The 14,548-nt window shown below is 36.3% G+C and overlaps 1 protein-coding gene across 6 annotated transcripts in view; it reads left to right on the top strand.

The window, feature by feature from the left end:
- Positions 1 to 14,548, top strand: part of SPPL3 (signal peptide peptidase like 3) — a 216,691-nt gene that overhangs the window by 131,651 nt on the left and 70,492 nt on the right. For all 6 annotated transcript variants that reach the window (XM_077160041.1, XM_077160040.1, XM_077160044.1 and 3 more), the window contains exon 2: positions 5,325 to 5,402. In XM_077160041.1, coding sequence (XP_077016156.1) covers positions 5,325 to 5,402 — 78 coding nt within the window. The remainder of the gene's footprint in view (positions 1 to 5,324; positions 5,403 to 14,548) is intronic.

The following is a 14,548-nucleotide window of genomic DNA, read 5'->3' as shown; positions in this document are numbered from 1 at the left end:
CCTAACTAACTATTACTGTGAGGCCATTTCTTGGCTGGTTGATAAACTGAAAGTCTGATGTAGTAAATCATCAGTCAGTTGATTGTATCTGTGGCTGAATACAGCTTTGATCAACTAAGGGTGTGTCTTCCACAATGAGAGAATCCAGTTAGCTGTATTTAATCCAATCATTGAAGATTTTTAAGGGAGAAGAGAGAACTTTGGTTTCTTCTTCAGCCACCCACCCTCTCCTAGAGAATTCGTGGATGACCTTCATTGGAGTTGCCAGGTACTTCATTGTCCATCCCTACAGAATTTGGACTTCTGCATCCCTGCAGTTACATGAGAAACTTTTACAAAATCACATATTTACAGATATCTTCTGTTGGTTCTGTTTCTTCAGAGAATGCTCACTAAGACAGCTTGGTACCAAAGAAGTGTGGTGCTGCTGAGTTTGTAAATACCAAACATGTTGGAACAGCTTTTTAAATGGATAAGGGGAAGATTCTGCAAGAATTGTGAGGAACATGAAAGGAAAGGCCTAGAATGCTTTGTAGAGACTGTTGGTAGAAATATGGATGCTTAAGGGTTCTTCCAGTCAGGCCTTAGACAGAAATGTGTTGTTGTACACTGAAACAAGTGGATAATGTACTTATGGCCAGGATAGCCCTCCTAATCAGCTATTTTGTAAAGTTATTTTGCATGGGGTCATGCCTTTGTCAAGAAAAACATCTATGAATACAGGTTGCTCAGCCACACAGGCTAGAGCATAAAGGAGGAGGAACTAATTTGGAAAAAAATTTTTAATACTTTTTTTTTTAAATATAATTCAACCCAGACTTCCAGAAGTCTTAGGTTATGAGCCTCTGGAGAGTTTCCATTGATTTGAGAGATGTAGCTAAAGAAATAGTTTAAACAACAATATCAGACTTTAAGACAGTGATTTTGGGAAGTTTAGTTTAATCTGCCTTGAGGGTAAGGACAGTGTGCTTCAGAATACAAGGGTACAAAAGCCAAGTCATCCAAATGAAACCCCGTTGAAAGAAAAGTTCCTTAAAAGAAAACTGCCTTTGTTTATTGTGGCTCTGGAGTTTAAAAAAATTTTTTTTAATTATTTTTAGGAGATACCTACTAGCAGTTAATCATATGAAAAGCTGCTCAATCTCCCTTAAAATTTTTTTAATTTAATTATATAGAAATTTAATTAATGCTAATGAAAACCATACTAAGATACCAGTTTTTGTCTGTCATACTGGATTGGTAAAAATTCATAAAGTTTGACAAAACCACTTTGACAAAGGTTGGGAAACAGGAGCTCTTACCCATTACTGGTAAGAGTGCAAAATGGTATAACCTCTGTTGAGAGCAATTGGCAACACATTGCAAATATATTTCCTCTTTGATCCAGGAACTTTATTCTTTAAAGATATGTCATTTCATGTGTGTGCAATGCAGTTATATTTGCAAGGCTCTTTATTACAAACTTGTTTGTAATAGCAGAATTTTTAGATATAACCCAAGTGTGCATCTATAAGGGATATACTTGTGGTATATCCGCACATTGGAATATTATACAGGTGTTTAAAAGAAAATAAAAATGAAAAGAGGAAAATTCTTCACATACTAATATAGAAAGATCTCTAAGCTATATTGTAAAAGGCTGAGGAGTACAGAGCAGTTTATTTAATGTTCTACCTTTTGTGTAAGAAGAGTGAAATATAATTTATATATGCATTTACTTCAGAAGGCTATACAAAATGCTCATAAAAGAGGACCTAGGGAAGAGGAACTTGAACAGGGGTGAAACTTCTCAGTGTGTCTTTTTATAGTTTTGATTTTTGTACCACATGAATTTATGACCTATTCAAGAAATGGTTTTAATTTTAAGTGTGCTGGTTTGAAAGGATTTATGTCCCCTAGAAAAGCCATATTTTAATCCTAATCCCATTTTGTAACGGCAGCCATTTCTTCTAATCCCTATTCAGTATTGTATGTTTGAAACTGTAATTAGATCATCTCGCTGGAGATGCTATTTAATCAAGAGTGGTTGTTAAGCTGGATTAGGTGACAACATGTCTCCACCCATTTGGATTAGTTTTGAAGTCCTATAAAAGAGGAAACATTTTGGAGAATAAGTGATTCAGAGAGAGCAGAGAAGAACTACATAACCACGAAGCAGAGAGTCTCCAAACCAGCGACCTTTGGAGATGAAGAAGGAAAATGCCTCCCAGGGAGCTTCATAAAACCGGAAGCCAGGAAAAGAAGCTCGCAAATGATGCCATGTCCGCCATTTGCCCTTCCAGGTGAGAGAGGAACCCTGACCTCGTTCACCATGTGCCTTTCCAGATGAGAGAGAAACTGTGACTGTGTTTGCCTTGTGCCTTCTCACTTGAGAGAGAAACCCTGAACTTCATCGGCCTTGTTGAACCTAGGTAACTTTTCCGTGAATGCCTTAGATTGGACATTTCTGTAGACTTGTTGTAATTGTGACATTTTCTTGGCCTTAGAACTGTAAATTAGCAATTTATTAAATTCCCTTTTTAAAAGCCATTCTGTTTCTGGTATATTGCATTCCGGCAGCTAACAAAGTAGAACATTAAGAAAGTGCTTCTTCTCAACAGAGATCATTTATTTTCAGAATTGTGAAAGTTCTGTGCGAAGATAGTCAGAATAAGTATCAAGTTTAGATAAATATTAATTGATTAAATAAGTTTTTCTAATATATGAAATATCTCAAAGCCCTGTCTGTGTAATCTGGTGGTCCAAAAGAGGACATGCCGGCCACCCCAATAGTATTACTGGACAGGCAGTAAGAGAGACTAGATGGGAAGTTATATTTTCTGCCTTCCCCTTCACTCCACTTGCTCACTGAAATTTTAGGAAAGGATGACTGCTTTCTGTGAGGTGCTGTGGTAACTCATGACCTACAACGTATAATTCCTATACATATCTGCTTCTCATGATTTAAATTGTATTCAGATTGACTAAAACATTGCTGAGCAAAAAGGAAGGTTTTGCTTTTTTTAAAAAAAAAAACCAACTTTTTATTATGGACATTTCAAACACAAAAGTACAGAGAAGAGTATAATGAAGTCCCATGCACTTCTTATCAGTCATTATAAAGAGCTTCACCATTCTTGTTTGAGCTATTCTTCCCATCTTATTTTTTTCCCCTGGAGCATTTTAAAGCAAGTCTTAAATCATATCATTTCATCCATAAAATACTTCAGTATATACCTGTAAAAACTAAGGACACCCCCAAAATGGTATCTTATCACAGGCATGAGATTTTATTACACATACTATTTTCTCGAAAGAATAAAGGAAATTTGACTTATTCTCCTCTTTATACATTAGTCTTTCCCTCTTCACTGTGATAATTTCAAGTCAGCATAAGGTTAAATTATCTCCTATCTTTAAAAAAATACAAACGAGGCCCTCCTTTATTCTTGCATTCCCCTCCATTGTCTTGCCTATACTTTTCACAAAGCTGTCTCTGTTTCCATACCATTAATGTCTCAGCCAATTCCAGTCTGATTCCCAACCCACCATTCTACTTAAGCTGTTCTTACTAAGGTCACCAGTGACCTAAATGTTAAAGTCAATGGACACTTCTTAGTTTTTATCTTGTTTCCTCCAAATAAAAATAATGAAAGTTGAGTTCTTACTGTGCCAAGTTCTTTATCTGAATTATCTTTAATTTTAACTATTCTTTGAGGTATGTGTGTGTCATCATTTGATGAAGAAGCTGAAGCTTAGAGAGGTTAAGTAACTAGCCCCAAAACTAGTATCAATCAAGGAAGTAAATTCAGGTACCATCCTGTCCTTCTGCCTGTTTGGAATACTAGTCACTTAACCTACTATCCTGTATTTTCCCTATCTTTCTTTGTTTCACTTTTAGTTTTCTTTGCAGCTCCTCCTTTTACCTGATCTTAAAATTTGGAGTTTTCTCGCCTTGATTGTGGGTTCTCTTTTCACTGCTAGGCAAACTCATCCATGCTTATGGCTTTAGTTATCAAGGGGGAAGTTGATGAACTTCCAGTATTTATCTTTAGCTCAGAGCTGCTTTAGCTCAGACCCAGCTATCCAACGGTCTCCTCAACACATCCAAAACTTTGAATCACTCCACACCTCTTTTGTAGCCTTTTTTAGTAAATGGTTCAACCATCCGACCAGCTGCTCGGCATAAACCTGGGAATTATCCTTGGCTCCTCCGTCTCCAACTCCTATGAACAGTCATTAAATTCTGCTTTGTGTTATAGAAAGTTCATCCACTCCCCAAGGAAAGCCCAGTTCATAGGTGGGGTCCACCTATTATACATTCTTAAAATACTCTATACTTCTTCCCCTTCGTAACACTTTCCATGATGACAGTCAATTACCTATGTTAATTTTTTTTAACATTCCTTAAAAAACAAAAAAGGAATGCAGGCAGGGACCAAAACAATCTTATTTCTTGTTATATATCCCCAGTGGCTAACAGAGTGCCTGGTACGTAGATATGATTAAATATTTGCCAAAAGAAAGTATAAAGAGGAATTTATTATAGAAACACCCCTCTGTGAGCAGTGTAGAGGGTGAGCTCGTAGAGGTGAAATTGGAAACAAGATTTCCGATAATCAAGCCAGAGAAGGGAGCTAAAGAATTAGCAGTGGGACTGGGATAAACTGAATAGTTGGTGAGGTGGAAGTTGCATCACTTGCTGACTGCTGGTATGTGTGGAAAGTAGAATGAGGTGTCAAAAATGCTTTCTAGTTCTGGGATCTGAAGGGACGATGGTACCATTCCTTGAGAGGATCGTGAATAATGGAAAGAATGACTTTGTTTGGACCTTTGACTTGAAGAAGCTCCTATAGAACAACCATATGGAATTAATCAGTAGGTAGTCATAAAAATGGAAATGGAATTCAGAAAACAAACAGGCTTTATCTCAGCAGGAGTAAACCCATTAAAATACTATTGGTGATTCAAGTGTAAACTCATAAAAGTTTATCACTGACACTTTGTCATTGGACATGGTTGCTGCTTTTTACATTGGGAGTGGATGTTAGTACAGTGGATATACAGATACTGTATACCATACAGAGATGTGATATTTATATTAGTATCACTTAACATCCTATGAATATTAACTGATAATAGGTGTGAGCTTGTAAATTTATTCTTCATGTTAAACAAGCAAATATCATTTTTAATTATGTTCTCTTGTAAATGCTAATATATGCCTCTTTTTCCTTCAAGACAAAAGCAAAACTTAGTGGGGTTTGTAGGACTCCATTAGACTGTACACTCCATGAGAGCTTCTTGCCCTGTGATTTAAATTTTTTTCTCTCTCATTTCTCTAGGGCTTATTCCCTGGTGGATTCCAGTCAAGTGTCTACATTTCTGATATCCATTCTACTTATAGTCTATGGTAGTTTCAGGTAAGGTGCTTTCAGAATGGGATTGATTTCGATTGGAGATGGAAGAAGTATTGTTCTGAAAGTGTTGGCATCAAAGTTTATTATTCTGTGAAGGAAAGCATGACTTTGAAAGGATGAATTAGAATGGGACAATTAAATGACAAAGAAAATTTCATGTTTTTCTTAACCAAAAATCAAGATATAATCTCAAAACTTTAATAGACTTACAAAGAGAAGGGAAACCAAGGTTAAACTGTCCTTAAGAAACTAGTAGAGTTCTTTACCTTGTCTTAGAGTACTTTAAAATAAGGAGATAATATCCTTATGGAAATTTACCATACATTTTTCTTAATACAAAGACATTAGACATAATATGAACCATAAGAAATTGTCAGTAGTCAACGTTTTTGACCTGTAGAACCCACAGTTTCATATAGTTCAACCTAGTGTTGTTAGAGCTGTGATGATAGTGTTACCAAGGATTCTCTCTTCTGATCTTGGGAGTGCTGAGACTGGATCCTGGTGAAACCCTCATTATAGCAGGCAGCCATCAGAGTAGGAAGAAAAATCACGAAGCTTAACACTCACTCCTTTCTTCTTTCCATTCTCCATATTTGAAAGCAAGTTAGTAGTTGTATTGTATAATTAAAGAAGATAAATTGTGGCTGATACACTTAAAAATGAAAGTTGGCCTCTCCCTTGTCTCACTTCTGCCTTTGCAGAAGTAGCCACATGTGCTCTCACATATGTTCTCAATAAATTTTCTACCTGCTTAAAAAAAGCTGCTTTTAGGAGTTTTAAATTGAGAACTTAAAATAACAGTGACAAATGAAACAAGAGCCAGGCATAAGGATTTCAAGCTATACACTATAATATCTAGACTTTTAATGGATACTTTGTAAAATCACAGACTTACAAGTAAGTTGGTAATTTCCAGTGTAAATTGGTAAAAAAAAAAAAAAAATGTATTATAGCATACAAATAGAAAGTATTTCTCTGGCAAAGCCTCTTATTTTACATATGAAAGACCGAAGCCCAAGATGATGTAACTTGACAAAGATTGCCCAACTAGTTGGTAGCCAAGTGGTATTGGAATCCACTTCTCAAGACTACTGGTCCAGTACCTTGTCTTTTATGCTTTAATAATGCATTTTCTGCAAAAGGTAAATCATGAGGTCTTTAATTATACATTTAAAATAATCTCATTGAATGAGTTGGGAAGTGTTTCTTCTTCTGTTTTCTGGAAGAGATTATGTAGAGTTGTATTATTTCTTTTTTAACTATTTATTTGATAGAATTCACCAGTGAAGCTATCTAAAGGTCAGGCCTTTCTTTATGAAAAGCAACTTTTGTTTTAACGTTTTTTTAATTGTGAAATATACCAGTTATACAAAAAGCAATATATTTCCAAGTACATTTTAACAAGAGTTACAGAAGAGATTTTTAAGTTTGGTATAGGTGACATTTCCAGTATGTTTTCTACTAGCTGCTCCAAGACACTGGAGACCAAAAGAAATATCAATATAATGATTCAGCAGTCATACTTATTTGTTAAATCCTTTCTTTTCTCATATATTCCTCCTTCTCTTTTTTGTGAAAAATAACATGCAAAACAAGAAATTTAAAGTACATCATCACAATTAGTTGTAGAAAAGATTTCAGAGTTTGGTATGGGTTACAAATCCACAATTTTAGGTTTTAACTTCTAGTTGCTCTAAAGTACTGGTGACTAAAGAAATATCAATATAATGATTCTTCAGTCATACTCATTTGTTAAACCCTATCTTCTCTGTATAACTCTACCAGCACTTTTAATCTTTCTCCTTCTCTTTAAGGGTATTTGGGCTATGCCCATTCTAACTTTTTCATGTTGGAGAGGGCTGTCAATAATATGGGATACAGGGATGAAACTAGTTGATGTGCTGGAGAGGCTGGCCTCTCTCTGTTTCAGGACTTAATCTGGTCCAGGGACCCATCTGGTGGTTGTTGGTTTCTGGAAAGTTACCCTAGTGCATAGAACCTTTGTAGAATCTTATATATCCCTCTAGGTGTTCTTTAGGATTGGCAGGAATGGTTTTATTGGAATTTGACAAGTTACGATAGGTAGCAGTGTCTAACTGAAACTTCCATAAGAGTGACCTCCAGAGTAGCCTCCTGACTCTATTTGAGCTTTCTTAGCCACTGATACCTTATTTGTTGCACTTCTTTTTCCCCTTTTGGGTCAGGATGGCATTGTTTGATCCCACAGTGCCAGGGCCAAACTCATCCTTGGGAGTTGTCTCCCATGTTGCCAGGGAGACTTTCACCCCTGGATGTCATATCCAACATAGCGGGGAGGGGAATGGTTTCATTTGCAGACTTGGGCTTAGACGGAGAGAGTGAGGCCACATGTGAGCAGTAAAAGAGGTCCTGAAGAAGTGATTCCTAGGCAAACCTATAAGTACACTAAGCTTCTCTGCTACATACATAAGTTTCACAGGAACAAGCCTCAAGATTACAGGCTTGGCTTATTAATTTGGGTGTCCCTAATGTTTGACACAGTTACCTAGGTTTTCTCTGGTGGTAAAGTTTAATAGTTCCATGTTTTTTCTCCCATCCTTCAAGGGACTTTGCCACTACTTTTTGATTATCTGCATAATATACTCTGGGGTGTATCCAGGCATTACAGTAAGCTATACAAGATTAAAAGCCCTCATTCTTATTCTGGGCTCCCTGTATTTGGAATGTTTACATGAGTTGAGTTAGATTATGTGCTACAGGAAATTTAGGTTCTGGACAAAAACCTTTCTTGCTTTGATCTTAAAGAGTAGATGAGGTTCTAAAATATAGACAGTGTCTTCCTGGCTCCTCATTTTAGTTTGCTAGCTGCTGGAATGCAATATACCAGAAACAGAATGACTTTTAAAAAGGGAAATTTAATAGGTTGCTAGTTTACAGTTCTAAGGCTGTGAAATTGTCCAAATTAAAACAAGTCTATAGAAACGTCCAATCTAAAGCATCCAGGGAAAGATACCTTGGTTCAAGAAGGCCTATGGCTTTCAGTATTTCTCTCTCAGCTGAAAAGGCATATGACAAGCATGGCAGCATCTGCTAGCTTTCTCTTCAAGCCTCTTGCTTTGTGAAGCTCCCTGGGAGATGTTTTCCTTCATCATCTCCAAAGGTCATGGCTGGTGGACTCTGTCTTTCTCTCGTCCTTCTGTTGTGGTTTTGCAGCTCTCTCCTCACTCTCAAAAGGCACTCTCTCCAAAATGTCTCCTCTTTTTTTAGGATTCCAGTAAACTAATTGTCATTGTCAGGTTCATGTGTCAACTTGGCCAAGTGGTGGTACCTGTTTGTCTGGTTGGGCAAGTGCTGGCCTATCTGTTGCAATGAGGACATTTCATAGAATTAAATCATGATCTCATCAGCTGCATCCACAGCTGATTCCATTTGTAATCAGTCAAAGGTAGTGTCCTCTTTAATGAGTGATGCTTAATCTAATCACTGGAAGCCTTTTAAGGAGGATTCAGAAGAGACAGGCTCTCTTCCTTCCTGCTTGGCTGGCAAGCCTCTCCAGTGGAGTTTGTGCAGATCCTCCATCAGAATCGTTGGCTTCACAGCCTGCCCTGTGGATTTTGGACTCTGCATTCCCATGGTCACGTGAAACACTTTTATAAATTTTATATTTACGAGTGTTCCCTGTTATAAAAATATTTTATATTTTAAATATAAAATATAAATTTTATATTTATGAGAACCCTAACTAATACACTAATTAAGACCTGCATAGAATGGGTGGAGACATGTCTCCACCTAATCAAGTTTCCAAATATAGTACTGAATAGGGATTAGAAGAAACCATTGCTCCCAGAAGATTGATTAGGATTAAAATATGGCTTTTCTAGGGTACATAAATCCTTTCAAACTGTCACACCCCTATATTCTAAGTTACCTTAGATCCAACCTAATCAGCTTTGTTTTTAATTCTAAATACCAGGTTATACATATATAAAACAGCCTCTCAAAAAACAGAAATAATAATTACCACTCTGGAATAAATGTGACTGCTGTAAGAGCTTACAGTCTAAGCCCCAGTTTTCTTATAAGTATTTTCTAAATGAAACCAAAGAATACTTGCTTTTTTGTTTCTGGATTATTTTGCCACACCACATGTCGCACAGGTGCATTCACATTGTTGCTTGCCTCACCAGTTCATTCCTTTTTGTAGTAACACAGTGTTAGATCATACATATACACCATCATTCGCCAGTCTACTTCTCAGTGTATCTTTCAGCCACCTCTATCTATTGGGCCTCATGTATAATGTCCAAAGTCAACAGTCCATCAACCCTCTCAATTTTAGATAATTTCATTGTTCCCAAGAGAAAGATGGCAAATAAAATACCCTCACCAAATAGAAAATCCAAACTTCCCGTAATTCTTGTTTTTCCTCGTGTCATGTACCCCTGGTATTGCTGTGGTACTGTTGATGGAAAAACAACTTTTTTTTATCTTTGTTTTTACCTGCTCAGGTCATTGCTTTATTTTAATTTTTTTCCATTAAAAAAAATATTGGTAAGGGCTTTTTAAAGACAATGTTATTCTTTTTTACTATAGCCATTCTAGTAGGATGTGATTTCTCATTGTGTTTCTTTTTCTTTAAATTTAATTTTTATTGAAGTAATATTGTACATAATAGTCAAAAAGTCCTGCAGTTCTCTGTCCTACCTATCCTTCCCTAACCTAGATTCTCCAGAAGAAAAAATTGTCCGTAGATGAGAGGGTCTATATCTGAGCACTCTACTGGATTCCTTTGGTCAATGTTCTAGTTTGCTGGTTGCCTGAATGCAACACACCAGAGATGGACTGGCTTTTAATTAGAGGGAATTTATTTCATTAGTTCTTCACAGGAAAGGCAGCTAACTTTCAACTGAGGTTCTTTCTTATGTGGGAAGGCACAGGGTGATCTCTGCTGGCCTTCTCTCCAGGCCTCTGGGTTCCAACAACTTTCCCCAGGGTGATTTCTTTCTGCATCTCCAAAGGCCTGGGCTGAGCTGTGAGTGCTGAGATGCGGTGTGCTGAGCTGCTTAGGCTGTGCTACATTGAGCTCTCTCATTTAAGCACCAGCCAGTTAACTCAAATATTATTCATTGCAGCAGGCATGCCTCCTAACTGACTGCAGCTGTAAAATCAGAAACAGATGAGGTTCACATGCCATTGGCTCATGGCCACAGCAATATAACTAGGCATCTTCACTTGGCCAAGTTGACAACTGACTCTGCCACAGTCAGTATAACTATCTTATCTTTATGCCAGTACCATGCTGTTTTGTCCACTGTAGCTTCGTAATATGCCTTAAGGTCGGTCAGGTAGTGTGAGACCTCTGACTTCATTTTTCTTTCTCAGGATACTTTTAGCTATTCAGGGCACCCTACCCCTCCAGATAAATTTGGTTATTTGTTTTTCTATTTCTGAAAAGTAAGTTTTTGGGATTTTAATTGGTATTGCATTGAATATGTAAATCAGTTTACGTAGACTTGACATCTTAACTATATTTAGTCTTCCAGTCCATGAACAGGGTATGTTCTTCCACTTATTTAGGTTTTCTGTGATTTCTTTTAACAATTTCTTATAGTTCTCTCTTTATAGGTTTTTTGTCTAGTTAGTTAAATTTATTCCTAAATATTTTGTTCTTGGTTGCAATTGTAAATGGGAGTTTTTTCATGATTTCACCCTCAGATTGTTTATTACTAATGTATAGAAACACTACAGGTTTTTGAGTGTTGATCTTGTAACCTGCCACTTTGCTGTACTCATTTATTAGCTGTAGTAGTTTTGCTGTGGATTTTGGGGGGTTTTCAACATAGAGTATCATATCATCTGCATACAATGAAAGTTTTACTTCTTCCTTTTCAATTTTAATGCCTTGTATTTCTTTTTCTTGTCTAATTGCTCTGGCTAGAACTTCCAACACAATGTTGAATAACAGTGGTGATTGTAGACATCCTTGTCTTATTCCTGATCTTAGGGGGAAAGCTTTAAGTTTTTCCCTATTGAGGATGATGTTAGCTGTGGGTTTTTCATATATTCCCTTTATCATTTTGAGGAAGTTCCCTTCTATTCCTGTCCTTTGAAGTGTTTTCAACAGGAAAGGATGTTGAATTTTGTCAAATGCCTTTTCTGCATCAAGATAATCATGTGGTTTTTCTGCTTTTGATTTGTTGATATGGTGTATTACATTAATTGATTTTCTTATGTTGAATCATCCTTGCGTATTTGGGATGAATTTTACTTGATCACGGTGTATAATTCTTTTAATATGCTGTTGGGTTTGATTTGCAAGAATTTTGTTGAGGATTTTTGCATCTATATTCACAAGAGAGATTTTGGTCTGTAGTTTTCTTTTTTTTTGTAATAACTATGTCTGGCTTTGGTATGAGGGTGATATTGGCTTCGTAGAATGAGTTAGGTAGCTTTCCCTCCTCTTCAGTTTTTTTGAAGATTTTGAACAGGATTGGTACTCATTCTTTCTTGAATGCTTGGTAGACTTTACATGTGAATCTGTCTGGTCCTGGACTTTTCTTTTTGGGAAGCTTCTTAATGACTAATTCAGTTTCTTTACTTGTGATTGATTTGTTGAGATCGTCTATTTCTTCTCGAGTCAGTGTTGGTTGTTCATGCCTTTCTAGGAAGTTGTCCATTTCATCTACATTGTCGAATTTATTAGCATAAAGTTGTTCATAGTATCCTCTCATTACTTCTTTTATTTCTGTGGGGTCAATGGTTTTGTCTCCTCTTCCATTTCTGATTTGATTTATTTGCATCCTCTCTCTTCTTTTTGTCAACCTCGGTAACGGTCCATCAATCTTACTGATTTTCTCACAGAACCAGCTTCTGGTTTTGTAGATTTTCTCAATTGTCTTCATGTTCTCAATTCCATTTATTTCTGCTCTTATCTTCATTATTTCTTTCCTTTTGCTTGCTTTGGAGTTAGTTTGCTGTTCTTTCTCTAGTTCTTCCAAGTGGATAGTTAATTCCCTGACTTTTGCCCTTTCTTCTTTTTTTATATAGGCATTTAGGGCAATAAATTTCCCTCTTACACTGCCTTTGCTGCATCCCATAAATTTTGATATGTTACATTTTCATTTTCATTTTTCTCGAGTTATTTACTGAATTCTTTTGTAACTTCTTCCTTGACCTACTGGTTGTTTAAGAGTTTATTGTTGAGCCTCCATATATTTGTGAATTTTCTGGCCCTCTTCCTATTATTGATTTCCAACTTCATTCCCTTATGATCTGAGAAAGTGTTTTGTATGATTTCAATCTTTTAAAATTTGTTGAGACTTGCTTTGTGACCCAGCATATGGTCTATCCTTGAGAATGACCCATGAGCACTTGAGAAAAAGATATATCTTGCTGTTGTGGGGTGTAATGTTCTATAAATGTCTGTTAAATCTAGTTCATTTATTGTATTATTCAGATTATATGTTTCTTTATTGATCCTCTATGTAGATGTTCTGTCCATTGATGAGAGTGGGGAATTGGGTTTCCAGCTATTATGGTAGATATGTGTATTTCTCTTTTCAGTGTTTTCACTGTTTGCCTCGTGTATGTTGGGGCATTCTGGCTTGGTTCATAAATATTTATGATTGTTGTGTCTTCTTGTTGAATTCTTCCTTTAATTAATACATAGTGCCCTTCTTTGTATCTTTTAACTGTTTTATATTTGAAGTCTAATTTGTTGGACATTAGTATAGCTACTCCTGCTCTTTTCTGGTTGTTATTTGCATGAAATATCTTTTCCCAACCTTTCACTTTCAACCTGTGTTTATCCTTGGGTCTAAGATGTGTTTCCTGTAGACAGCATATAGATGGGTCCTGTTTTTCCATCCATTCTGCCAGCCTCTGTCTTTTGATTGGGAAGTTTAATCCATTAAGATTTAGTGATATTACTCGTACGGGCAGTACTTTCTTCTGCCATTTTGCCTTTGAGATTTTATATGTCATAACTAATTTTCCTTCTTTTACCTTTCCTTATAGTCTTCATTACTACACTCTTCTCCACATCTCTCTCTCCTTCTTTTCATATCTGTCTCTAATGCTCCCTTTAGTATTTCTTGCAGAGCTGGTCTCTTGGTCACAAATTCTCTCTGATTTTTTTGTTTGAAAATGTTTTAATTTCTCCCTCATTTTCAAAGGACAGTTTTGCTACATATAGAATTCTTGGTTGGCAGTTTTTCTCTTTTAGTAATTTAAATACATCATACCACTGTCTTCTCGCCTCCATGGTTTCTGCTGAGAAGTCTTATTGGGCTTCCCTTGTATGTGATGGATTGCTTTTCTCTTGCTGCTTTCAAGATTCTCTCTTTCTCTTTGACCTCTGACATTCTGATTATTAAGTGTCTTGGAGTACATCTGTTTGGATCTATTCTGTTTGGGGTATGCTGCACTTCTTGGATCTGTAATTTTAAGTCTTTCATAGGAGTTGGGAAATTTTCAGTGATGATTTTCTCCATTAGTTTTTCTCCTCCTTTTCCCTTCTCTTCTCCTTCTGAGACACCACAACATGTATATTCATGTGCTTCATGTTGTCATTCAATTCCCTGAGTCCCTGCTCATATTTTTCCATTCTTTTCCCTATATTTTCTTTTGCTTGTCAGATTTCAGATGTCCCATCCTCCAGTTCACTAATCCTATCTTCTGCCTCTTGAAATCTACCATTGTAGGTTTCCATTGTTTTTTTCATCTCTTCTACTGTGCCTTTCATCCCCATAAGTTCTGTGATTTGTTTTTTTTTTCAGACTTTCCATTTCTTCTTTTTGTTAGTTCCTTGCCTTCTTTATATCCTCCTCAATTCACTGATTTAATTTTTGATGAGGTTTTCCATGTCTGTTTGAACATTCTGAATTAACTTATTCAACTCCTGTATCTCATTTGAATTGTTGGTTTGTTCCTTTGACTAGGCCATATCTTCAGTTTTCAGTGTGGTTTGTTATTTTTTACTGACATCTAGGCATTTAATTACCTTAGTTAGTTTATTCTGGAAATTGTTTTTACTTTCTTACCTAGAATTTTCTCGGTGGATGACTTTGGTGTCTATATGTTCTTTGTTGTTCATTTCAGCTTATTCTGGGCCTCTAACTCAGGTTTTGTTTAACACATCAGAATTTTTCAGTACTTGTTTTCCT

The sequence above is a fragment of the Tamandua tetradactyla genome, chromosome 5 (genome assembly GCF_023851605.1).
Source record: "Tamandua tetradactyla isolate mTamTet1 chromosome 5, mTamTet1.pri, whole genome shotgun sequence".
Taxonomy (NCBI): domain Eukaryota; kingdom Metazoa; phylum Chordata; class Mammalia; order Pilosa; family Myrmecophagidae; genus Tamandua; species Tamandua tetradactyla.
Note: the sequence above shows the minus strand (reverse complement) of the source record. Positions and strands in the feature narration are given on the sequence as shown.